Raw genomic sequence first — 26,969 nt, forward strand, 5'->3', positions numbered from 1 at the left:
GCGCAACGATATTATTCGAGTATGACGCCCGGCGTTTCGCACGATTTCACAAGTTTAATGTACCCCTCTCTCTCTCTCTCTCTCTCTCTCTCTCTCTCTCTCTCTCTCTCTCTCTCTCTCTCTCTCGCGCGCGCGCGCGTTTAATAATTTATTGCGTAACCGATCACGTTCTGCCGCAGCGAGGATGCAGAGCCTCGATCACCTGATGCTCGCGCGATAGAATTAGATTCGTCAGAAATAAAAGAAATTGCGCGACACACGAAACTGTCATCTCCATTTCGTACGTGACAGGCTTTGCCTTCTTTTCCGCCTTCCTGAACCGCGCCAGCTATCCCTTGCCTTCTCTCTCCGTGTCGCCCGATGTCTATCCCCCTCATCCCTGTCACCTTCACTCCGCGCGCGCTCGTCCCTCAAGACCGATCCGGCCATCGTCTTCGCGTTCTCTGACCCCCACCTCGAAGCTCGCCATTTCTCTTTTATATTGTCTACTGTTCGCTCCTTGCATATTAAAGCGGTGTCACGCCGGCGAAACGAGAAAGTCTGGGGAAGGAACGGGAGCGCGAACCGGGCCGGCCGCGTGACGAGAAGAGACGGTAGAGAGGACGCGCGGAAAAGAGGACTAGAGGGCTCATCGTAATAAAAGTGAAGCGAAAAAGGGAGAGAAACCAAGTATGGCAGTAGGGTGAGTCGAAATAGGGTAGCGGAAGGGGGTAGAACGCTCGAAGGAGAAGGCCGGAGAGCTGCGAGCTCGTAACTTTTGTAATTGAGTTTAGTCATCCTGCCTTCTCTATGCTTTCTCCTTCATTTCTCTCCCTCCCCCCCTCCTCTCCCCTCTCTTTGCTCTTTTCTCGCTCGCGTTCGTCCGATCTTTTTCGCTCGCTCATCGCACTGCCTCTCGTGACTTTTCCTCTTTCTATCTGACGGATCGTACACCGGAACCTCCATCACTGCGATGCCATCCGTTCGTCTACCTTCCGCCCACTCACCGTCCATCGAGAGCACCTTCTGAGTTTTTACCTCGACGCTCAGAGAGCTCGCAGGTAATATCGTCGAAGCGAAAACTGTTAGCGAAAATACGATGGCGCTGAGAGAACACAAGTCAGCGCGAGAGTTCTCCCGAGATGCATGTCGCAGAGGCGTAATATGATACGTTGACTATTTGTATGTACAGCAGGCAAGGATACCAAAGTATCTCTAGAAAATCTTATATCAAGGCTTTCGAGAGGAGTTTTAAACGAAACCTTTGCGATTGTAATCAAAGCGCAAATGTCACGATTGCAATTCCAATTTATTAAAAATAGGACGTAATATTCGATCGGTTAATAAACTCTTGTAACTTGTCGGATGTCAATTAATTTTACAAATTTTAAATTTTGCGTAACGCACATTTTCCATACACAATTTTTAAATTAAATAATATTATTTTAAAATAAATTTAACAATTTTGAAATAAAATAGATTTTTTTCTTTAATACAAAATTTTTAACTTAGACAAATTAGCAATTAACTATCTATATCATTTGTACTCAATAAAAATTTTTATAGCAATATAAAAAATTGAAGTAACATATTTTGTTTGAAATTTAATATCTGTGGCGAATCAAAACAATATTAAAAAGCAATTTTTCTATAGTTTCATTAAAATCGGTTATTACTTTATGATATCAAAGCTTAATGGAAAATTGCTATCTGTTGTTCAATAAATTGTTCAATAAATAAGAATCATTTATCGCATCGTTTGTGTGTAGTATCTCATTGAACAATTACAAATAGCACCGAATGTAATCATAGAATATTTGCGCTGTTTCCAGATTCGTCGAATCGAAAAACATATCCTACACGTCAGCGAGAGATTGTGGACCCTTCAGGGCGTGTGCGCGAGGGCAGTTAATTAAATTAAATCAGTCGTGCGAGGTAATGGCGAATGCCGGACGCCGTCGACGGCCTTTGTTCGTCCGTATTAAATGGTGCCAAGTGGAAATGGAAATCAATATTTTCCCCGAGCATGGTCACACGAGCGGTGTGATAATCCGCGATTTTCGTGCGGCGCATCCTCGACTGAAATCCGCGCGCGAGAAAATTTATGAGGATTTTTCAGTGCCGAAAGATTGGTTCGTATGCGTACCTGCGGTACGACCCGGGACACACGGGGCTTGAATACGGGTGGGAGATACGCGGACGGGAGCGTGGAAAGAGGTGCACACCGGCGGAGAGGATCTGGTATTCGCGGCGAGAAGAAGGCATTACTTCCTGGGAAGATAGTCGGTACCCGCGGGACCTCGTAAATCGTTGCGTTGGTCCGAGAAACTTCAAACCTGGAGCGGATACCTTCGACTCCCGGGCAATATCGAGTGCCAAGAGCGAGCTCGCGGATTCTACGAGCTGACACACTTCATATTTCACGTACGTAATATTTTTCACACGGTCCGCACGAGGAGCATTAAGTAAAACCGTTATTTCCTTTTCGCGCTGGGCCGTCCCCGCGCGCAATTTCGCGTCAATTGTCGAACTGTCTTTGAAAGAATAAACATTCGATATTCGCACTCGCATTATATTGTTATTCAATTATCATTATTACTGTTGCGGAAGGTGAGCGATTTTACGCGTCATTTTACGTACGCGTCCGTTAATATTTAATTACATTATAACATATCAATTCTCGTGAATGCCGCGCACTTTGTAATTAATTAAAATATTAACAAATGGTCGTCGGGGTGTTGTAATGAACCGCGAACCACACCGCAATCGCAATTTCGTGGCGCCGTAAACTGCAGATATTTTAAAAATTCAATTGCAGCGGTGACTCGTATCGTTAAAGTGGAAAACTACCCGGGGCGTTCTTTTATTTACTTTATTTGCTTGACGGACCCGATCTATACTAGTGACTAGTAGTACAAGTAATAAACGTGATTCTTAAAGTCCGAAATAAATGTACCGTTATATATCGAGAGAAATTACGTAGAGACACATACACATACACACATACTGCGCGCGCGCGCGCCCACACACACACACACACACACACACACACAAAATGCTGTGTTATATAAATATAGATATAGATATGCGCCCGATAGTCGGCGAGTTTCGATCACGACAGTTTGTTCGATAAAAGCCGTTATTGTCACCGACATCACTCCTCTATTACCGACTCACACGGAACACTCGAGTCTTCCTCGGTGGAAATTTATGGCCGAACTTTAAGCCCCTCCTTTAAGGACGATCAACCGCATCCAGTGTCAACGATGGATATAAGCGCGTTCGCCACCCTACCTTCCTGCCACCAACCCCCGTCAGGAATTCCAGATTTTTCTTGCGCGTCGCGGCCCGTTAAGAAAGCCGAGCCGTTTTATCGCGTTATACATCCCGGACGCCAGGGCGCGGTAGGTCGGGACAATGTTTTATTGCCCGCCTACTACCCCTACGCTCGCCCTTCCATGCGCAGCCACGTCTTTCTTTTACTCAGAATTTTACGATTCGATTTTATGATCGTAACGCCGCCGAGATCCTTTGGGCCGTTGTACACCATGTCAAGACGACGTGTCGCATCCTTCCTGCATATCCCTCTTTTTTCGCGTCGCGCAGTCCCGAGGATGACGAGGATTTATGTGCGACGGAATCGTAACGTGAGAAGGTCCAGCACGCGTACAGAGATACCTAAGCACCTTTCGCAAAAAACTTTCTGAAACTTACGCGATAATAAAAGAAGATACAAAAAGATAAAAAAATACACATTAGAAGAATAGAATAAATTATTTAACAAAAAATTTCAGAGGTTTCACTGGGTTTATATAAAAAACAAAACAAAAATTGAATATTTTTTTATTCCACTGCTGAGGCCAATAAAAATATATATCAAAATCTAGAGATAAGAAAGCTTCCTGATGATATCTAATCTCTTATAACTTCCCTTTTAGTTTTCAAATTTTACTTTCTCCTTTTTATATATTCTCTCATACGTGTGGAAGTCGATGATTTCATCGAGTAAGGAGCAGCCTTGCAGGGAACGTCTGATGTACCGTCGTCGTGGCTGTCGTTTCGCACCAAAGGTGATGGATATACATAGTTACGTGGGTACCTAATGGCTCTCCGGAGAGTTTTCAGTCTCTCACATGTGCCTCCAGGCGGCGATCTTGCTGCTAAAGACCCCCTCGTAACGTACTTCGACGCTCTTCGGCTGCGAGCGAAGTCGATTCTACCCCGTGAACGAGATCGATCATGAACCTGAATGTGTACGTTTGGAACATGGGCGGATTGACTCGTTGCTACGATCTGATTTTCGCCGAACGAAATGCGGAATGGGAGTCGCGGAAGAGAAAATCGGTGTTACGGCGTCGATACAAAGAAGAGGAAACCGGAACACCTTTGACGAAATCATGTCAGCCGAAGAAGAGTATTTTCTTGGTGGGCAAACTCCGTTAAAGTTCCGCGGGAGAGAGGAAACTCTCGTTGGAGGTTTTCGATCAGATCGATGGCGGCAACGCGAGTGGCCGAGTGTGCGGCGTGGTGCCGGTTATAGCTGTAATTCGAAGGTTTACAGCTCGTTGGAACGGTTCGTCGTGCTGACCTGATTTTTATTGAACGAAGCGAACAACTAATTGTAAGTAGCACCGACCACGTCGATCCGGGAGAAATTGGTACATTGTAACGCCGATAACAAATAGAAAAGAAATTGGCCGGCGACCTGGTTTTCGCACGGGTTGCGCTCGGGCTTCCCACGAGAAGTAAGAAGTCTGACATTTGACACATTGCGCCGGTAAAATAAAAGTATACTTCGTACTTACATCTTCCTTTAATGTACCATTGTTTGTATCGCCGAACCGCAATGTCTGCCAACCTTCCGATCGTAACATCCGTCCAGTTAATGCGATTGTCATCTCTATTGTCTTTATAAAATGTCGTCTTGTAAAAATTGCCGGGATGTCTTTTAATAGCGTCGTGGATCTTTGTATGACGTTTCAAGAAAAGAAAGAAGCCGCGCCGGAAGGATCGATAGTACGTGTAACGAGCATCGAATAATCGGCTACCGGAAATCGGCTTAGGGTAATAGGTACTTTTCAACGACATTGTGAGGAGCGATTCAGCGGAATCGGTCGTTGAAGAAAAGGTAAAAACGATCATCACACAGGCAGGTCGTCAAATGTATTCAGCGTCGTGGGGACGACCCCCCTCCCTTTCCTCACGAACGACGAAGGGTCGCGACTTTTATCTGATCCGCCATAAAGCTGCCATCGACGACTATCCAAGAACGGAACGCCGTTTGAAATTTCGCCGTTTACACCATCGCGCTCCGCCGTATCTGCTGCTCCCTGCTTTACAATCACTACCATTAAAGGCTCGTATATCAAGCAGCTTATCCCCTCATACGCGTTTCGCGCGAGAGGAACCTAATATCGTCGATTCTTCCTTCAGTGTGCTCCTAAATCATCGCGCGATCCACCGTGCGAGGGTTCAAGCTAACGCGAGAATAAATCTGTCTTCGCTATCAACGGACTCTCAGCTCGGAAGAATTACTCGTTCGGTGAAAATTCTTAATTCATTATTTCCCGTCGGCAACTGCGCGATAATTTTCGCAATTGTTTTAACTTCGATTAATCGTCGCGCGTTTCTCAAGGGAGCGGAAGAAAATTAATCGACGATATGAGATTAAAGGAGGAGGCGAAACGATTTCAGACAATTCAATAGAAATACAGATAATGTCGCGCAGGCGAAATATATCAGAGGGGAAAGCAATTCGAGGCTTGCGACAAAAACTGCCATTAACATCCGCCACGGGGGAGAATTGCTGTTTTGCAGTCCCGCGCGTATCGTCACTTTCCCGCATGCAGACGCTACCATTAAATGCTCATAAATCAAAGCACCTTAAGCCATCTTATTGCGCATTCTGTGTGCAAAGGGATCAGCGAATTCTATATCGACTATTCTCTCCTTTTTTGCGATTTCGTCTTTTTTTCGATCTACCTTATCATTATCGAAAATTATCCCGGCACATGTGCCGTGCACTCGGTAATCGTTCTTGTATCGTTTCATAGCTCGCACAAAGTGACTTGGAAAATTGTAAGTACATCGGCGCGAATCTTATTCGACAAAACGACGCACTTCCTATAAAAAAGTCATTATTACGACGCTACTACGGAGACATTACAATTCACCGGGTCAACTTTACCCCAGGAACGGCCATAACGTGCCTTTAAAAATATAATCCGCGTCCAAGTTACGGATGGAAGAAAACTAAATTCTCGTTTGGTAATATTTTACGATGCTCGTTATATCATCACGCCGACAATAGCAATCTAACATTATAGTAATATAATAATCGTAACCATATTTTCTTATATCTTATCTACATGTTATAAAATGTTATGAAAATAATGATAAAGGACTTGGCAAATATGACGCCATTCATCACACATGTATAAAAATATATTCACATCGGCTATATAAATAAGATGTACCGTATCTTAAAATGCTCTAATACATTTATTCCCCACTTTTCTCTCTAAATTAACACATATTGTTTCTGCTGAGTGTAATCATAATGTTCCATTCAAGTTTGACGAGGAAGACGTTTAACAACGTCTATATAGGGACTATCAAGTGGTCGACTGCACTACCGAGATTACAAGTGTACAGTGCTGTATTCGTACGGCATGAACAGTAGAAGTCCCTCTGCCTGAGTGCCCAACGTACCTGCTGGTCCCGTAATCTGACGAGGCACCGACCACGAAGTGAGAGAACCGTTGGTCCATTTCGAACGTACATTGCGTCTCGGAGTCGTAATTTGCAAGTCCGGACGCGGTTCTAACTGGGCCAAAACTCCATCCCGCCAAGTTTAAGCGAGCTTACGCTTTAAAGCTTATGTTTGTTTAAGGAGTTGGCGTGTTGCCGTCGTCGAATACGCAGCTACGTACCTACGTCTCCATGGCGGTGGTGTAAGTTAGCGCGCTCAAGATCAACACCTACCAAAAATAGAGTCCTTAATTACGAATCAAACTTCAATTTCACGTAGTTGCAAATTGGAGTTGGAAATTCTATTCCGCGCTACGTTTTGAAAGGCTCCTTCGGAAATTTATATATTTCCATTATATGTTTGCAAAATAATTTAAATAATTGATCTAAGATATAAATTTGCAAATGACATCTTATAAATACGTAGATAATAAACATTATTATCGCTTTATAAATAAAAATAATCAACATAACGTATTCCGTCACCGATTTTTTTCTATGTAAATCTAAGCAGTGACGATAAATTGAAAGTCGCACGATTATACATATACGAAGTAATCGACCCTTTTCTCCATGGATATTTCCTAAGCGAGTGAAATAAAAATAGTTCCAATGGTAAGCTGGATATTGCGATAATGTAATATAGAAAAACCGGCGAGAGCGTGGGACTAACAATGGCGTTGGCCCTTATGAAAATCGACGATCCGCGTTTACCTTCCTAGTCGCGGTATATCCCGAGTATATTGCGAACTTGAAACCGTATGAGCCGTACGAGCGTATTGTTACGCCATGCCAGCACTTCGCGTCAGAAAGTCATCGTAAAGCCACCAAGAGAGGAGAGAAGAGAAGAGAAGAGAAAAGCAAGAAGCGTCATCTTATTTCGCTTGGCCTCGCTCCCGGTCCGCTCCCGTCCAGTTACGTCACGATGGGGTTTCCAGTTGAGATATCCCCGCGAAAATAATACATCACCAAAGAAACGTATCGAGTGTGCATGCACAAAAGACATCAAAATTGTTCGCGACATGTATTTCACTGACAGCTGAAAGTACACAACAAAATACAATCTTTTTTTTTTTATTTTGGTAAAAGCGCACTAAGATAGGAGAATTAAACCCTTATTAGATATTATACATCGTGTAAAAGTTATTTTATTTCATTTCAATGATACGGGATAATGTATTTAAAAAATTATGTGGTATATGATATGATGTATATGATATAATATTAACTTTATATCGTTATATGATATAGCATATATGATATATCGTATATATAAAATAATCTTTGAATATATTATATAGTATCGTATTAATTTAATTGCTCCAATTTTGTATTAATTGTATTAATTATTAATATTTTATTTTCAAACTTTTAATTATGTTTAAATTATAAATAACACGGAATAATTTTAAAAGATATATTCTATATATGAATTTTTGAAATCTTTCCTAAATTTTTGTGAAAATTATGAAATATTTAAATAGCAACTACAACTCGTATACGACAGGAATTCGGACTGTATTTATAAAGAGTTTAAATTTCTTGCGATGATTATATACGCTGTGAGAATAATATTCTCTGAAATGTAGCGAGTTCTTTTTGGTTTCACGTCGCGAGTGATACAAGAATCATTCTCTCTGAAATTTAGCAAACTGATATTCTTTTTTGGTTTCAACGCGCGAAATATCCACGGCTCCTGCGTCCGATGCTCGTGTCAGAACTTACCAAGAAAACCGCCGGGGAGAAGAAGGAAGGCAAAAGAACGCCGTGTTACTTCGGTCGGTCTGGCTCCCGACACGCTGATTCGACCTAGCGCAGCGTGGCACGTCACGATGGGATTTCCGGCCGAGATATTCCCGTGGAAATAAAATAACACCGGCGCGCCGGCCGTATATTCATAACTGTCGACAGCCCCCGACCTTACGCAAACGTTTGCGGCTCGAGACGAGGAATTAAAATATCGCAAGGAATTTTTAATCTTTTATCTATACAAACACGTGTATACGTTTAGCATGGATTGAAAAATTTGCCGTGATAAGTTGATTTACAGCCTGATCGCTCTACGGAAGTAATGAATCTACATCTGTTCTAATTAAATTGTGTCTCGGTTTACTGACAATTTCAGAACGGTAATTTAGCCCTGCTTGGCTTAAGGGTTAAGGAAGGGTGGATTTCCTGTACGTATCGAGTAACTGTGCGTTTGTCACGATATCGCGTGTCGTGCTTTGGGATTTAATCCTGCCTGCGTATGTAGATGCGCGTGTGCACACGTACAGGAGTTACGATCTAAGTAAATCCGCGATATCTCGCAAGAGGAAACCCTTCCAAAGAGATCGAACAATACCTCGCGGTCGAGTAAGCGCAGAACGCAATGCTCAACGAAATAAGGAGGCGATTCTTTTGTGTACGGAAGATCCCCGTTCTTTGAGCGACCGAACGTATCCCGGGTAACCTGAATAAATCGCGGATTTCAGCAGCAATAAACTCCGATCCTTTCCCGGTCATCGATGTCTAGATCGTTCTCGTTGACTCATCGAAAGTCTTCTCTTTCTATAGGAAACGGCAGATTATCATAGAAAGGAGAATCGGCAAGATTCTAACATTTGAGCTATGTGCCTGGCTTTCGAAACGTAGATTCGAATAATGCACGCGAATTTCGACGAATAAATGTCGATCTTTTTCACGGCGGCGCGATAAAAGTCAGTGATTCAATAAATATAAAAACTTTTCATCTCCCTTCCCCCCTCCCTCCCTCCCTTCGTATCAGTATGAAAATATAAAATGTAATTTACCAGATAGGTACAATGTAGCTCACTTGATTAACAACGATTGATGCGGTTAGATGTATTCGCCACTGGATGGAAAGTATCGGGAAGTTTCGCAGTTCGTGCACAAAATTGTTTGTTATAAAATCTCTCTGCGTCATCCGTCGATCTCCCACGCGATGATGCGCGTTTTGTATCCTATGTGAATTACATAGGTGCGCGCGCGCGTAAGGGAGCGTAGGGAGACCGGATGGAATTCCCGCTCGGCCAAGAGGAAAAGATCCTTCGATGCGGTAGTGCTTTCACGTAGGAACGCCTTTTCATTCTCGCAATTTACATCCATTTGTACCGGGAAGACGCGGCCGATACACCTGGTTCACGCTAACAGCGACTGAAAGCACTCGGCTAGACCTATTCGGAGCTTCTCGCGAATATAGGTCGCGTTCGAACGCGTGAAAAGGTGCCGAATGAAAAGAATAGCTCCTTTGTCATAGCCGGGAGAGTACAGTCACGGGTGATAATACAGCGAGGTAAGGTGAACCAAGAAGAAGATTTGCCGTTGTTGGGTAATATTGTCGCGTTCTAACTCCGTTCTTTTACGAGCCAATTTACAGCCTGCAGAAGGGGCAAATGAACTCAGCACTTTTGTTTGATTGCGACGAGTAAGCAGTCACTTTGGCGCTATCAATTTTGCGAGAGACCAATGTTTTGTTTTTTTTTCTTTTTTTTTTTTTTTTAGTATATAGATGCGAAAATCAAACGTTGTTTACAAAACGCTTGCGAACAGAATTCGTCAGTGGGTTAGCGAAGCAAAAAACTCGAAATATCAAACTTGATTCACGGATTCATAGATAAGTCCGAGTGATTAACAGCAAAATAGGTAAAATGATGCCAATCTTAATAAATGCAGATATCCTCATTACCTGGCGGAACGCTGCTGCGACGTCAACTGGTGAGAAACAATTTTCTTTGTTGAAACGAATGTTACGAAACTACGTTTGATGAGGAGAAGCGAACGAGAGGAGAAGGGGATGAAGAAAACAGGCAGGAAGATAAAAAGTTTCTCTATCACAAGATAACGTTGTCGAGCTTCGGCGTCATCTTTTATGTCCCAATTTACGCCTCAGGGAGAAGAAGAGGGGGTGTACTTTCTCGTCGTGTTTCGAAGGGGATGGAAGCTGCTTAGATATAAGATGAAAGAGGCTCGTGTAGAGAGGAGAGAAAGAGAGTGCTCCAAGACAGAAATAGAGGAGGTATCTTGCTCCCGGCATCCCTTACCTATGAAGTTTGATTATGTTTTTAGGGCGTAGAGAAGAAGCGGATCAAATTTCGCAGCCACTCAACCTGGCCTCGGTGTCCGAGCACGATCTTCTTTCGTCGGGAGTATATAACCCAATTCCTTCCTACAGCTTCGTTTTCCGGCAACTCTCTCTCTCCGTGTTCTCACAAATCAAGCGTAAACGCGCGTACCTGTACATCCCCGCGTTTTTTTACATTAATTTAATTAATCGCGCTTTACGCCAATGAGATCCGGAAAATTCACGAGCAACAATCGCCGCCTCTGACTTTTGATCACTATTTGTTGCGACGACAGGCAGCGGTAATTTTCGCGTCCCAACCGCACATTTTCAATCGTACACGCGGCTCGCAGCGCTTGCGTCGGCGCGAATTTCGTACTGTCTGCATGCATTTCATTTCGTTACAAAAGCTTCAAATTACAAAACGAACGGCGTTAACATCCGTCCGAATTAATGATCGTGGAAAACCGATGATGACAGAGGACGGGCGTATCAATGGAAAGCCCCCGTGTCAGACTGCTATGACGAGGTAGAGCTCGAAAACATTTTATGCGATATACGCTGCGGCCAGGAGTCCGCTCCGCATTGTTGGCCCTGTCAACTGCACACACCTACCTACGCACAGTCAGGGCGGACATATATACACGTCTGTGTACACGAGCAAACTATCCCGCCTGACCCCAACTGGATTAGGCTCGGACGTGTGCACACACACACACACACACACACATTCACATATAAATGCGCGTGTGCACACACGCACGCGTGTACACCAAGCTGCACGCAAGGGATGATCCTATATAGTCGATTGATCGCCAATAAAATTTCCCCCTTCCGCCCTCCTCCTCGCCGTCTTTCCATCGGTCGATGTCAAAACCCCTCAGGTTTCTGGAGCTACCAGTAATTTCTCTTTGCGACTTCTTTCTCCTTCATCCCACACGCGCGTGAGATGTACTGACGATACCAGATTAATCTCTCAGTGGATGCGACGTGGTGTGCCAAGAAGTCTTAGTCTTAGTGTTATATACGGCGAGACTGACGAGGCTCTTGTTAATCTTGTTTCGTGACCGCGAAGCATGAAGTAATTTCGACACGATACCTCGCGGATAATTTTGTCGCTCTGCAAACACGGTAAATAAAATGTGGCGTAACACGTATCTCGCGAAATGAAAATTCAAGCGTTTAATTTCACCCAAAAGCGGCCCGGTAATCGCGATATGATTGATACAGCCATACACGATAACGGACATAACATGATATGTTTTAAATGCTACTGAATGATAAACGCGGTATAATGAAAATTGTATTTTATCTGAAATTTACAGATATCAGTAGGATATTCCTTTCAAAAATTGCCGCTATTCATATTCCACGAAGGTTCCCATGCAAAATCGAATTTTCTCATCTCACACATTTAAATTTAAATGGTATGCGAATTAGGCGGCGAGTGCATCGAGTTGCCAGTATCGCACGTAAACTACAGTTGCCCTGGAAAACGTTTTACGGAAACACTAGAATTCCCTCCACGAAATAGATCTTTAATTGGATCCTAAGTCAGAAGGAGTATCGTCCTATTTAACGTAATGTGCGTCGAAGCGTGACCAACGACGATCGGTAGGTTCGTCCTCGAGGATGCTACTTCGCGTGCTGATCGCATTAACTCCGGCGTGGCCCTGCCTCGGAGGCACGTTTTCCGCATTGCCAATATCAAGCAGCCACGGTACGTGCGGGGGTACACAGCCCCTGGCAAATAATCGGAGAATACGCCGAGTACGTTCTCGCACCACCAGTTAAAATGCCCACTGCGCATGCTAATGCGTTACATCGAGAAGTGGGTATTCTGTCGTTCGGCTATTTTGCACCGATTTTCGTTAAATTCAATTTTTTTTCGTTTCCGCATACCTCGACGCGACGGCGAGGTAAGAAAAAGGTCTCTACGTGCCGCGACACACAAATTACTATCGCCGGAAAACGAGAGGAAAATAGTAGTTGACCGTGAGAGAAATTCAAATTCTGTATTAATGACTCGGAATCGGTGATCGATGAGCGAACCAACTTTGATTATAATTACAATGCTGTGACGATAATATCGATCTCATTATTTTTACATCACAACTGCAATGATATATACATATATATAGAGGCGAAATATTACTGAAAATGCGTCATTAAATAAGCATTTTCGACGAGATAATTGAAGCCCACCGAGAATATGAACGATTTCGTTAACTAATTTATTCCAGGTGACACTCTTTAGATATTAATGACGAACGCTATAGCGACTTATGAACGCTATGAGCGACTTATCCTTCATTTAATTCTCCTGTCCAAGTTCCCGCTCAAGTAATCTCCCGCCATAAGCTTTTTCATCTTAATGATGCGTTTCGTTTCGAACAACGGACTATGCACTATCCTACGGAGGCTGCTTGAGGTAGCGGGATTCGACGAAAGTCGAGCTAATTTTGAATAATGAGCGTATATTAAATTCGACCTGAATAACACACCGGCAGCGCAAGGTGGTGTTTGTGACGAGTTGCCAGCTTCTCTTTACCGAGATATACTCGAGCTGTTACAACCTTTAGAACGGGCTTTGCGCTGGGACGGATCCTTAACTGGCTTTAATCAAGTGAAAACTTCTTGGAATGCTGAACATTGCGTTTCACATCTTCCAACACTTTCGACCGGCTAGAATAAGAACAACTATTACGCCGCGCATGATGATTAACTATGATGCTGCAATAATTAACATATCTTTAATTGTTAATTGATGAAATTATAAGCAGAAATTAGTATTAAGGAAAGAATATTTAAATATTTTTAAAGTTTTATCATCAGCGATAAAATCACACGCTGATGATTGAAATATTTATTTTAAAAATGATTCAAATGTAAAGATATTATTAAAATGTATGTATAACATTATTGCTTTTACAGTATTTGTATCAAATGACGCAGACAAATCTTGCCAAAATATTTTCCCCGGGAAGTCTACATACTTTTTTGGTGAAAACATTATCGGAGCGATTCGACGGAGCGCAAACTCTTGAAAATGATAAGTGACGCCCTGGCTTTTCGTGAAAGAGACGGAGAGTTGAGTGCCTCCTTCGGGCTGAGCCAACCAGTAAACAACGATTTGTCATCGAGACTAATAACGGCGTTCTGCTCGGAGCAATATCATACACTGCACCTACTTCCGTTACCGCTTTATTTGTCTCGATTCCTCGGTACATCGACCGGCGGAAATTTCCGCACGAGGCAATATGAGCCGCTGGGACAAAACGAGCCATGCCCGGATTGATATCCGGCTATTAAAAATTCCGTACGCGCGGTATGCCGAAAAATAAATGGCGAGGAACGTATAGAGCTTTCGGTCATGCTTTATTAACGACAATGTCGCGATGCATTTATCCTATTTGCGGAAATACGGTGAACATCGCATCACTGTCGAGACATTAAATCGCCCGTTTGTTTTACCGCATTGCACGTCCTCGCGTTGTTTGTCAAGCGTACACACAATATGTCAAGCGTTTTGAACTTCTGAAATCGTTTCATTCGATCCAACTGGCCGACATTTCAGTCCCAATCTAGCCGTCCAATATCCGAAAAATGTTTCATATTACAACTTTGAATCGAAAGAGAGAGAGAGAGAGAGAGAGAGAGAGAGAATCCGGCTTTGCGCTTTCAATATATACATCGAAGAGCGCGCGTGAACATCGATTCAGGTCTTTTTATATTCCTCGGTGTGCGTATCGAACAATGACATCATGGAGCGATGCGTAAGCTTAATATAGCAGCTCTGTGAAATTTCCATAATCATGGGTCCGTGTCGTAATTTCATTGTAGACAAATGCGATACAAAGAAGAGAGAGAAGAAGAGAAAAAAGAGATAGAGAAAGAGTATTGCGGCTATATAACTTTGTAAAGAAGTATATATAAAAATATATATATATATAAAACATGACATGCAAAAACTATATTCCTAAATTATGTACCATGTATTCGTAAATTTTATCAGGTAATGCATAATGTAATATCTTTTGAAGATACGTTCTTTAAAAATTCCTTTTAATTTTAATTAATTTGATGCGCACTAATTATACCCTTGTGCAAATTACTCTGGCAATTTTATATCTATTCATAATTTATTTTAGTGATATTTTCTGCATAAATATAACAATGATCAATATTATCGCCATGTGAAATGCGATCCCCCTTTTAATAAGGGGGAGAAATAAGAATCGTTCGTTATAATTACATCTGTCAGTAAATGCATTGTTGGAAAACAAAAGAAACGAATGATAATGCTTCCGCAGGATATCTGTTGTTTCATCTGTTTTATACCGGAAATGTATCTCGTTTCTCCATTTAAGGATTAATTACGTGTGTTATGTCGCGCGTGCATGCCTTCCACTGTTCGCCAGAGAGAGAAATGTATTCGAAGCCGCGAGATATTTTGCGCATGCAATCCAGAGTGCTCTGCATCGAGAAGAATCGCCAACCGGCGCGTTCGTTCCTGCGCTGAAGGGGCGGGGGAGGGGGAGGGGTGAGAGATGGTACATGGGGCGAGAGTGAGTGGCAAAAAAGAGTTCAATTTACGACGTCAAAGTGGCGCGCAGGGTAGGACGATATGGACGAATCGGTAGAATCCGTTGGGCTGTAACGTACGAACATAGGCAAGACGGTCGGATAAAAAGCGATCCAAGAGAAAGAGAGCGAGATGGGAGAGCGAGGCAAGACAGTAGTCAAGCCGGCGTATATACACGTACACGTGGATCGCAGCTTAACAGGAGGCACGTTCGGGACGTGAGAGACGTGAGGGTGGGTCGTTCGGCTGGGCGGTATTAGCGGCAGTAAGCGGCAAAAGCGGGGACTCGATCGAGTCTCGTACACACGTACGTACACACGTACATATACATACACACGCAGGCAGATCCGCGTATTCGCATTCATGCACACGTGCACGTACACAGACGTGCGGGATCTAGCGCCGTCAGGTCAGGCACCTTTATGCTCGCGCAATACACGCGCGCCGCGTCCCGTGTATTCGTGCACGCGTATACGCGCCGAGGCAATTGGGTAATGGGCGATTTAACACGGACCATCAGATAGCGCGACGGGACAAGGAGGTGTGCCCTGCCAGGCATCTACGATTTCCGTTGCTGTGCGGACTCGCGGTAAGAACGAACGCGCGGAGGCGGATAATGCCCAACGGGGGTAAAAGGAGGGTCTTGGTGGTAAACGGGAGAATCACCGAGACTGTGGAAAAACCCTTCTGATTGCCGCAGCCCGCGGGCTTCTCTCTCGTTCGACACGCTTCCTTGCCTCCCCAGTAGCAGAAACAAGAAGAAGAGAAAAACGTGGATCTTTTTTGAAGTCAAACGGGAAAAAAAAGAAATTAGAACTAGACATCCCGCCGTTGAAGCGCCGATCTCCGCTATTAACATTTAATTTGTATGTGGAACACGCGAAAACTTTTGTATTCCCGGCCCGTTCCTTCCCTTTGCGAGTCGACGAAACTTTCGACCCGTAGGAACAAAAGGGATCGGGAGGAAGGTCTCGACGAACATGATACTTCCGAGCGCATAATGTCATTCCTCTTTAATACTCAACGAAGGTTGAATGGATGATGTCGAGTTCCCCGTGATTCACTAATTATAAACGCTACGATGGTCGGCGCGGCAAAAGGATTCATATAAATTTATAAGGAATCAAAGAGCAACCTTATATATTCATGAAGAATACCTAAGCGGATCTGCGAATAAAAAAAAAATTCACCGCAGCGCGTATATTTTATGAAAATGTTTTATAAAAATTGCAGAGGCATTTTAAGTTTGTTATATTTGCATGGAAATTTTATAAGCGCTGAGCCCAATCTATACGAAATTATATAAACTCTTCGCGCATTTAGCGCGTTACCGTTGAGAAATATTGAGTTCATCACGCATCTGATTATGTACTGCAACAATTATCGCGCGCAACAATTTGTCGCACGTGTTATTCAGCTCGTCCGAAAATCCCCCTTTTAAGCGGGATTTTCGGACGCAGCGACGGGCGAGATTAAATACAAAAACAATTCGCGTTGCAAGGGGATGTGTTCCGCGCGTTCGATCATTAATTTCGCCTTTATGCGGAACGCGCAGGGGAAAACCGCGCGATTTCCGGTCGCAGCTGCTATTAAAACTTAACTGCGTTAACAAAATGCGGGCGAATAACGCATTTGCGAAATCGACGTTTTGCCTTCGCGTTCGCGTTTCACGTAAGTTTCATCCGACCGGTTTGTACCGACCGTACCCCGAAAATGTTTAACGTCGTGCAAACGACGTTGATGCCCGACGAGATCGGCCTTTTTTTTCCCTCCCATGTTGCAACGGACGCGAAATAACCGTCGGATGTTGGTCGCGGAGTGATAAATGTATCTTAACTTGACCACCTGGTCGACGTCGTTCGTGCCTGCCCATACGCGTACGCGTACACGCTACATCCGCGTCGGACTGCGCCGGCAATACGGCGGCATTATTTTGCATCGATTTACATAACGGACAAAACGCGACTGTGGTTGCGCGTTGGTAGCCTTCGCGTTGTTGAAATAGTTGGATTATATTTTCGGAACCGCGTGCGCGCTCGCGCTCGCGCTCTTTCTCTCTCTCTCTCTCTCTATTCACATTCAAATATTTTCGTCGATTTCATTTCGTCGCGTGGCACGTTGTCGACCATACCGTCGAGTATGTACGTATGTACACAATAAGGCGCAGCTGTGTTACAACTTATTAAAAACGGCTGATTACATAGAGACCGAAAGTAACTATTCGCGAAAATTCGGACTTGAACATTTTCCTTTATTAGAGATTCTCCTAAACTCGTGACGAGCGATGAAAAGATCCCTAGGATTCCGCTGCCATTTACCACGCGCATTAAATAGAAAATACAATAATTAGCAGCTTTAATTAACTCATTTGTTGAATTATTCACTTAACATTTACAACGGGTGAAATAGTCGCAGTGATAATCCTGGCATTGTTGAAATAATTTCTGAATCATATTTTCGGAACGCGCGCTCGCCGCGCTCACATTCACACATTTATATTTCGTCGATTTTATTTGGATTATCAGGTGCCTTGTTCGCCCACACACGAGCTATTATATTATAACATCGTGGAAAAAATACAATTTAGCACGTAGATTAAACAAGCAGCCACGAAAATTCAATAATAGCATGAGATCGCGTATACATTTTGCAGCGGCGTTTCATCGCACCGTAAAAAACATCTTGCTTTCCCGATAAAAATATTTGCTGTTGCAATAAATGGAAATGCGCGATGGTTACTAGTGACATTAATTAATTGATTTTCGGAGTTATTCAATTATTCAGAGCTTCCAAACATGTTCACGTGCACACAGCTTTCGGAAGTAATCGGCTGATAAACCTCATTATTAGCGTACTGCTATGCTATTGGGCAAATTAATTCATTGACTGTTAATAATATTGATTTTACTCTATCAAACAATACCACATGTATCGACAGATATGATAATTAATAGCTGCTACTTACAGACCGTCATAATCCTGCGGATTCAATGAATTTTTAACGTTACACGACCGTTACATGCGGAACCACGTCGTAACGATAATCCTATTTTCCGATCGGAATAACGCGAACGGACGTAAATGGTAGTTTTGCCTAGGAATCGTATTCCTCCGCAGCTTCGATGTGTTTGACTATTCAAACAAGCATCGGATGTAAAATTTAGGTTGCGCGAAAAGGATTTTCGTTGCGGCGCGTCGTATCTTCGATACTGGAATCGGTCGAGCGGGAATAGAGCGGCGGCCATAAGCCCGGATTAATTGCGTTCAAATATTAGCGGCGGTACAAGAGAAGAGAGAAAGGAACGCCCGAAGTCAGATGGCAAAAGGGAGGGAAACAAAGTGAGAAAGACAGACGGGAGAGAGAAGGGGGAGGAGATACAAAATCCGAGAAAGATATAGCATCCAGGGTGTGCTGCGCGAGCTGTGGCTGACCTGAATCCTTGCATGCGAGCTCGCGCCGCGGGCTGAAAACTTGCTGGCGCAGGAAAAGCTTCGCTGGCTGATTCAAGGAAATGCGAGAAAATGCCCGTGGAAATTCAGAAAATCGTGCCAGCCCACCCACGGCCGCGGCGGCGGCGGTGGTGGCGGCGGGCGGCTCGACAGCGTCGACGACCGGGGATCGATTGCGAACGGCGTGTACACGCGTACGCCTACACCGTTATTACACGCGCCACATGCATTTTCTCAACTTCCCGTTTCCGCCGCGGTTGTGCATCCCCGCGAGGAAACGTAATTTCCTCTCGATGCACAATACACCGGCCGGAACGATCCCGTCCCACGTTTCTCGCGCCACGACTCACGTGGACTCGCGCGCCCCTAACGCGCCATAAGACGAGATCACTCGATATTTTTATAAAAACTCGCGAAAAACTGACGTTTTCTTTGGCACATATCGGGGTGTTTCAGTCCGTCTCGCCGCCCGACATCCCAGTTGGCGTGAATTTCCCATCCGTATCGATTGCTCCGCACATTACGCGATATCTATTGTATTAAAGGCAGTTACATAGTAGGCGCGAGAATAATCTGACAAAGGCACTCGATAAAACAAAAATTTCCTGGACAATGATGCCATCGGTGGTGTTATCGTGCACGGATATCACGGTGTTGATGTATGCGTCCGCTCGCACTAATAAGTTGCGTACGCTCCTGCGTACTCTCGGCCGCGATGCGGCGTCAATAAATTACACGCCAATGAGAGGGCGCGTTTGTTATCGACGTTTAGAAAAATCATCGGCGCTCGAAAGGCACTCCAGCGCAAATTCCAATACAGACGACGCTCTGATAGACGAGACGCCTGCCTTCCTACCGCGACGGGTTATTGGCAATACAGATATACGCCTGTTTTACGAGATAGGCGGTGCAACGGACGAGTTTATTGCCTTAATATTAGATACAATGTTATCGTCGCGCGAGCTTTATATCTACAGTCTACGTCGACCTGAGATTGCCGGTTACCATGGACGCTTTGGGGCCAATAATCGGGTCTTGACGAGCACGCCGTTTATCGTCAAATGTCGGCCAACGTCTCCGTGAATCAAAATGCAAATGAGGTTTTCACAATCATGGATATGGCGTGTAAAAGTACGCGGCCGAGCTCCTGGACATTCCCACGTTTCCAATCCAAATCACGCGGTTATAATGATTGGAAGATTCCGGGAAAATAGCAAATTCCGAACTTTAGATGTGACATCTACACGGTGCAAAAATTCCAGAGGGACAATTATCGTAGCATATAAAGGTAACGATAATTAAAAAATCTTTTTCTGCAATAATAGAAGCGAGAACTCGTGCTAAAATGTTCTTAATTAAACAGTTATTTTCCTTGATTACGGGAATATTACATCTGAAAATAAAATTGTTGCTCGCGGAATTTTTCTGAAATCTCTCTTTCAATTGTGATATGTGGGTTACATAAACTGGAATTTTCAAAAGCATATGGTTACGAGGAAGAAGTGAGGATAGGTAAACGAACAGCTCGTAACGCGGTTGATTTCGTTCCAACGTTAGTCATACATCGAAAAGAAATTCTCGTCGCGTTTACGGAGGACGATACATTGCATGGAAAACCAGGAAAACCTATGAGAAAAGACAAATAAAAAAAGAAGGCAGAAGATGAAGGAGAAGGAGAAGAAGGAAAGATACTGTTGCGAAAATTCTCCATGAATTCGCACGTACCTACGTTCCTTTTTTCGAATTGCCATGTGACAGCAGAAATATCTAAGCTAAAATCGCTACGGGATGTGCGTTCCTTTCTTTCTCGAAATAAAAAATAAGAGAACGACAAAAATAATCGATTAAAATACATAATGGATTAATTGTTTAATTATTATAAATTTTTATGTAAAGAGTTATAAGAGTAGTCCAAAATTAAATTTTAATTAAAATTTGAAAATATTTTTTAAGGAAAAATCTTAGTTTAATAAGTAAAATATGTTATTTAATCCATCAATTTTTTATTGTTGTACTCACCTTATGTACTCACCTTTTTATATTTGAATCAGAATCGTAATCTTTTAATATAATAAAGTAACTTGATATTCAGAATCCCATAAATACATGTTAAACATACTAATTCGAAGCATTGACAAAGAACTTTTCCAATATCCTCAAAAAAAAGAAAAAAAAAAAGAATTAAGAGAAATATTGAAAGCGAGTTTCTTTTCTCTTAAGATCCGCATAGTTTCGGCGGTATCCGCGTCACGTTTCTCCTTAATTGTATTTGTTTTAAACACGCTGTAAGGCTACAGCGACATCAAATCCGGCCGAAACGCTTCCGCGGTCACCCTCCTGCTCCATGGACACGGCTGACCCGGATCCAAAGGCGTGTCCACGTCGACACAAGGAGAGTACAATTGTGTGTCGTCCGTTGCGTCGTGTAGACGGCGAGAACGGCATGCGAGCGAAAGGACGACCGTGCAGAATTCGCGGTAACTGTTTCCTCGCATTCCTCGCGTGCGCTAAGTGATGCGGCGGAAGCACACAATGCAACTGCGGGCGGATAATCTTCACGCAAATGCGGATAATGGGCTCGAAGCCAAGCTTGAGAACGAGCAGATCCGCGTTCAGATCCCGGCGGCAGCGGTCTTTAGTTTAAGCAGTTTTTGTTCGATTTCACGAGTTAGCGAGGAGGGGAAGACATTATCTCCGGCGGACTCCGCGCCGATGATGTCCGTTGTCGCATTGACGTTTCCGCCGTGTTCGTACGAAGCGTACGGATATGACGGCGGGGGGATGCGACAGCCGCAGATGCAATTTGCAGTAACTATTTTCCACGTCTGCATGCCAGCCGAGTGTCTAGCGGCGCACCGAGAGGAATGCCCGGCGCGGCGCGGCCATACGCGGCGCATACGCCGCATACGATGCGGATATGCGCGTACATCTCCGCATTACGCGCTCGCCGAAGGAACGAGAAACACGAGTCATACGTACGCATAAGTCACACTTAAATATTCCGAGCACGTAGCCCGTGAAAAAGCGTACAAGGAAGGTCGGAGATTTTAAATTTTACGAGAACGCCCTCCTACCGCCAGGTCCTCTCTATTTTTCGGGGCGCGAGAAAAAAAAAAGGATAATCCGCGCCGAATAATAAGGAGAGCGCAACGTCAACGCGAATATCAAGAGACGTTCGCTCGAGTCCACTTTAAAGCGCACACTCGCAAGCATATTCCAGATTTACTTATTGTTAGTGTGCTTCCACGCGTTTTCCGCGTTTTATTCGAGCTCTCATCGGTGCATCAGTGCATCGACGCATTTTCAGGTTTGTTTCGTGTAAGTAATCGAGAGCGACATTCTCTTGATTACTTGTTTCTTGTACTGAAAACGGCAAGTTTCTAATTTTAAATGTGGACAGTATAATATAATTATATCGCGTAATCTTATTAAAATTTGTACACAAAAAGTCCATTACTGCATCGCACTCGAGTTTTTTTTATCAGCTGCCCTTTTTGCAACTGTATCCTTTTCCATTTCAATATTTTTCCCGAACGTCCGCCTAACGAGTGCAGTTATAAAATAGCATTCTCCTCTAGCGGGATAATACGCTTCGCGTCCTCCGCGCCGTTAGAAACTTCGAGCGGCAGCACGTGCAAGAAGGCAGAAACATTTGCCAGCGGATGTCGCGCGTTTTCCGCTCCGCAAACATTTGCGCTCCTCGAGACGACGGTGCGCCCTTGTTTTACGTCCTTATGAAATTAGTGCTATCAAATTGTTGCCAGTAAAACTCGGGCGTAGTGCCGCTTGCGCGCGGTTACGGTCGCTTGTATGGGAATCGTTGACCATTTCTCGTTTACTGTCTTTTGCGCATTTAAATGCATGCGCGCGATGCATACGCGAATGCCCCGCGCGTATATACACACCCGCATCCACCGCTCTGTATGCGCTGCATGCATTATACGGATCGTGTGCCCTCGATATATGGCACGCTTGAAATGCTACGTAGACGTGGTAAGTGGTTACGGTTGAATTCGGCGCGGTCACACGGAGTATTACAACTTCGTAACCACGACGGTACGTAACATTCCGGTCCGGTAGTCCCTTGTAAAACCGTCGCCGTGCGGATCGAACGTGCGAAATACGAAATTCCCCCTTCAAAAATCGAGATTCGACACTACGAGTCGCACCCCCCCTACGAGCCTTTCTGTGGTTTACGTGAGAGAAATTTTGGCGATCCATCGCCGTCTTACGATTCTTCTCTCTCGCGCGCCTTCACGTGAGGAACGTTACGTGTCAACTTACACGAAACAAGCTTGGAGATGCATCGATGCACCAATGCACGACCGATGTGGGAACGCGAGCTCGATAAAAACGGAGAACGAAAAACACGGAAAACGAATAAAGCAAAAAATAGGCATAAATCTGGAATATCCTTGCGAGTATGTGAGTATTTTAAAGTGGAGACCTGGTCGAGTGTCTCTTGATATTCGCGTTGGATGTTGCACTTTATTCGGCGATTAATCTTTTTGCTTTCAAGAGAATTCTAATAAAATTGTTAAAATATATTTTCTGCGGAATATTAGAAAATGAGCTTCGATTTAATCGGGTAACAAAAAATGCAATAACACCGAGAATCGTATCATTCTCTCTCGAGCGCTATTGTAATGCGGATGCTTAAGAAATATGATATCGATTAGAATCACGCAGTGATCGTATCTCACAAATAATATTTATGCTTGATTAATCCAACCCGTAGCAAATTTATCAGGCAGTTAAGCCCATTTTAGCGGGGCAACTACATCGTGTCTTGATCGAAAACACGATCCGTGATTGTCTCGGATAACAATATATTACTGACTCTCTACTGAATAGACCTTTAACGTCAGAGATATTTAACGTCCAAATCACTGAAAAACCTATTTACAATTCTTATAAAAAGAATTTTAGTTTATTACGAACTGGAAAAATGGAGACGGTCATGTTACTTAATTTCTAAAAAATCTGAGATTGTTCTTCGTAGAAAAAACGCGAGAGAGAGAGAGAGAGAGAGAGAGAGAGAGAGAGAGAGAGTCCGAGACTGAAAGCTTTTACATCGCAAGTGTGATTATTTTGTTGTATATAGCACAAATTTATTATAAATGCAACTAAATTAAATACAACATTAAACTTAATTATTTTAATAATAATTAATTTATATAATTATTTATATAATTGATTTGTACATATATAAAGTAAATAAAATATCTATTGATTGATATATAAAACAGCATAATAGTTAATAATATTTATTCAAACATTATTATTAATGCTCTTTTTCGTTATTAAAATTAAACAACATACTTTTCACATGAAATTAACAGCAGCTAAAGTTATACTCATTAATTTCTGGTGCAATGAATTTTTAATAAAGATAATATATTTATTAAAAAGCGGCGATTCGAAGAACGATATTATCTTAATCTCGATCATTCACTGCTTATTTGTCCTAGATATCCATACATATCGACGTCGTATAGAGATATATGTGCATTCGATATTGTCATTCGTCCGATTCCCTACGTGCATCCATTGATCGGGGGGGACAATTCCACGAGCGATTGGTCAGAATTTTCCTCGCTAAAGTAGCCTCGTTGCGGGATATCTTCAATGCGGACGAGCATCGGAAAGGCGTCGGGGGGAAAATAGTAGTCGCGATATGTTAAACATCCGCCGTGCCGCGGGGGCAATTTAACGTATGCGTGATACACACGCGTACACACCTCACCCGGTATGCACGCCCGGATACACGAAGAGCGGTATACATTTCTGCGAAATCCACGTCATCGATATCGACGGACAGAGTTTTACTACGAAACGGGCGATACTGGCTGCCTCGTCTGCATAGATTACAGAATGCACCGATGCGCATTGCGAGAATCGGCGCCGATACCCCGAGTGCTAAAACGAGTCGCATGTATGAGGCGCAACGTGTGTATACGCGGGCGCCAGTCGCGCATACACACGCGCGTCCACATCTCGCACGCCTACGCACGCAACGCGCGCAACGTACACACATGGATTTTTGTCCAAGGATACAACGTACACATACGTTTATCGAGATTCGTCATCGACGATCGTTTCGCGGCGTCAAGCGGTGGAATCTCGACGTCGAAATAATCGGGTCCGCCGCTTTTTTCGATCTGCTCGAAATTGAGTCGATCGCGCGATGGTCGTGCGAAAAATGCATCTACACGGCTATCGAATTCCATCGAGTGGATTGCACGATCGACATCGCGCACACTCACTCTCGTTTCGACGAACGGCCGGGGGCTTTCAGAAAAATGCGTGTGTCGTACGGGCGAAAAGGCGTAATTAAAACGCAGCAAAAATTCCAGCGTGTTAAATTTTATTGTCCCGGAATTCCCGCTACTGCGGAGTGTTTCTCGAGGAACGCGGCATCTCACGAACGCCGTCTCTTCGATATACGCATTTGCATTTCTCGAACGTTTATCTATATTATTTTTATTCCCTACATTTATCTATATTATTTAATATATTTATGAAGCATTTATATATTTTGTGATCGGCTAAAAGATTAATTATATTTATATTATAAAAGTAATTAAAAATTCTCTGCACCTTCTTTCTCTGTCCCCCTCTTTTAAAGAAAAACATTTTAATCTAAATATTGTGTTTTACCGAAGTAATCAATACAATTACTATTGGTAATATGATATTTTATGGTAATGAGAAATCACGTAAATTCTCGAAATAATGATAGTTTGTAGCGATAAGTAGATGTGTTATATCGAGAACCGCGGATATCGATTTCTGATTCTCGTAGTTCTATATTTGTGATATGTAAGCGCTCCTACCTCGGATACTTGTACTGATTATCGGAAGTACTACCGCTGATTATCGAACATGGAGACGATAGTAGTTGTCTAGTAGTATTCAACGAGCTACACATTGAAATAATTACATGCATATTACTAACAAGATGATCCGCTAATTGATTAACTTTTTGCGCAGTTTACTAGCAAGAATCTTTGTATATTGGAATAAGACACACTTAACGTTGAATTAAGTAATTATAAATAATATATATATTTTGTTAGAAATTAATATATTGCTCAGTGTCATCCAATAATATCTTTTTATAACAACAAATGGCAATCATTCTCAAAAAAATGTAAAATTTAAAAGAACTAATTTCTTAATAAAAAAAAAAACAGAATTTGAATATAATTATATTACGTTACATATTTATATAAATATACAACAAATATGAATACACACTGAATACATATAAATAACATGTAAAAATAATTAAAAATTAAATTTTGATGTATTTTTTGTACGTGAAATACACGACGGTAATTCTAAATCTAATTGAAAATTAGTTTTTCCGAAAAATATTATCTCTTTTCCGTTATACCTTTCTTTTAAATTAAACAATTTTTGATATCGTTACGCTTTTGTATATTTACGTTTGCAGCGCAAGTGTTTGAGCGTACCATTTTAGATGCTCTATTTTGCATGTAATTTACCGAGCAGAATCATTTTATCATAATCTAGAATTTTACATTTTTTTCTCTGTATATATATATATATATATATATATATATATATATATATAAAATTGTAAAAAATATTGCAACAAAAAAGCTGGATTTTTATTAAATTCTTTCATTTTTCAGGATAAACGCAATATTCATACCACTGTTCCACCCAACAGCACACGGGTGTCATGAGTCAACGTTACGTTCGACATTTAATGCAAATCACTGTAACTATTAAACGCAACACGATCTCAATGTCAAGTCAAAGATTTCGTGCGTATATTTCATTAGGTATATCGATAAATTTGATACTAATCCGCCTAATGTATTATCGCCGCTTACATCATTTCAAGCTTAAGCTCCTCGCCCAATTCATTCGCGGTAACTCCCTTTCGAACGAATATGTAAAGCGGAATCCGAGAGAGCTTCAGGGCAATTCTGTAACGTGCACACTGTGCAGCCTTGCTTAATTCGCTCATCGACGAGCGAGCATTATCCAAGTACGGAGGTAGGGTCACGAGCACAATCGGCACGACTGGAGAGAGAGAGAGAGAAAGAGAGAGAGATAATGACAAATCGTCTGGCACTGGGTTACCGCGTATAATTCTCCCGTCCGCGA

At 42.9% G+C, this 26,969-nt stretch overlaps 2 protein-coding genes across 6 annotated transcripts in view; one reads left to right on the top strand and one right to left on the bottom strand.

Moving 5' to 3' along the window:
• The window catches only part of LOC105423659 (adenosine receptor A3), a 409,096-nt gene extending 402,127 nt beyond the window's left edge, over positions 1 to 6,969 (top strand). Inside the window, exon 5 of the mRNA XM_089077435.1 lies at positions 1,812 to 6,969. Coding sequence (XP_088933561.1) covers positions 1,812 to 2,157 — 346 coding nt within the window. The 3' untranslated portion in view covers positions 2,158 to 6,969. The remainder of the gene's footprint in view (positions 1 to 1,811) is intronic.
• GluRIB (Glutamate receptor IB) overlaps positions 1 to 26,969 on the bottom strand; it is a 208,567-nt gene that overhangs the window by 139,381 nt on the left and 42,217 nt on the right. The window lies entirely within an intron of this gene.

The sequence above is a fragment of the Pogonomyrmex barbatus genome, unplaced genomic scaffold, assembly GCF_055798465.1.
Source record: "Pogonomyrmex barbatus isolate J1 unplaced genomic scaffold, ASM5579846v1 scaffold2, whole genome shotgun sequence".
NCBI lineage: Eukaryota > Metazoa > Arthropoda > Insecta > Hymenoptera > Formicidae > Pogonomyrmex > Pogonomyrmex barbatus.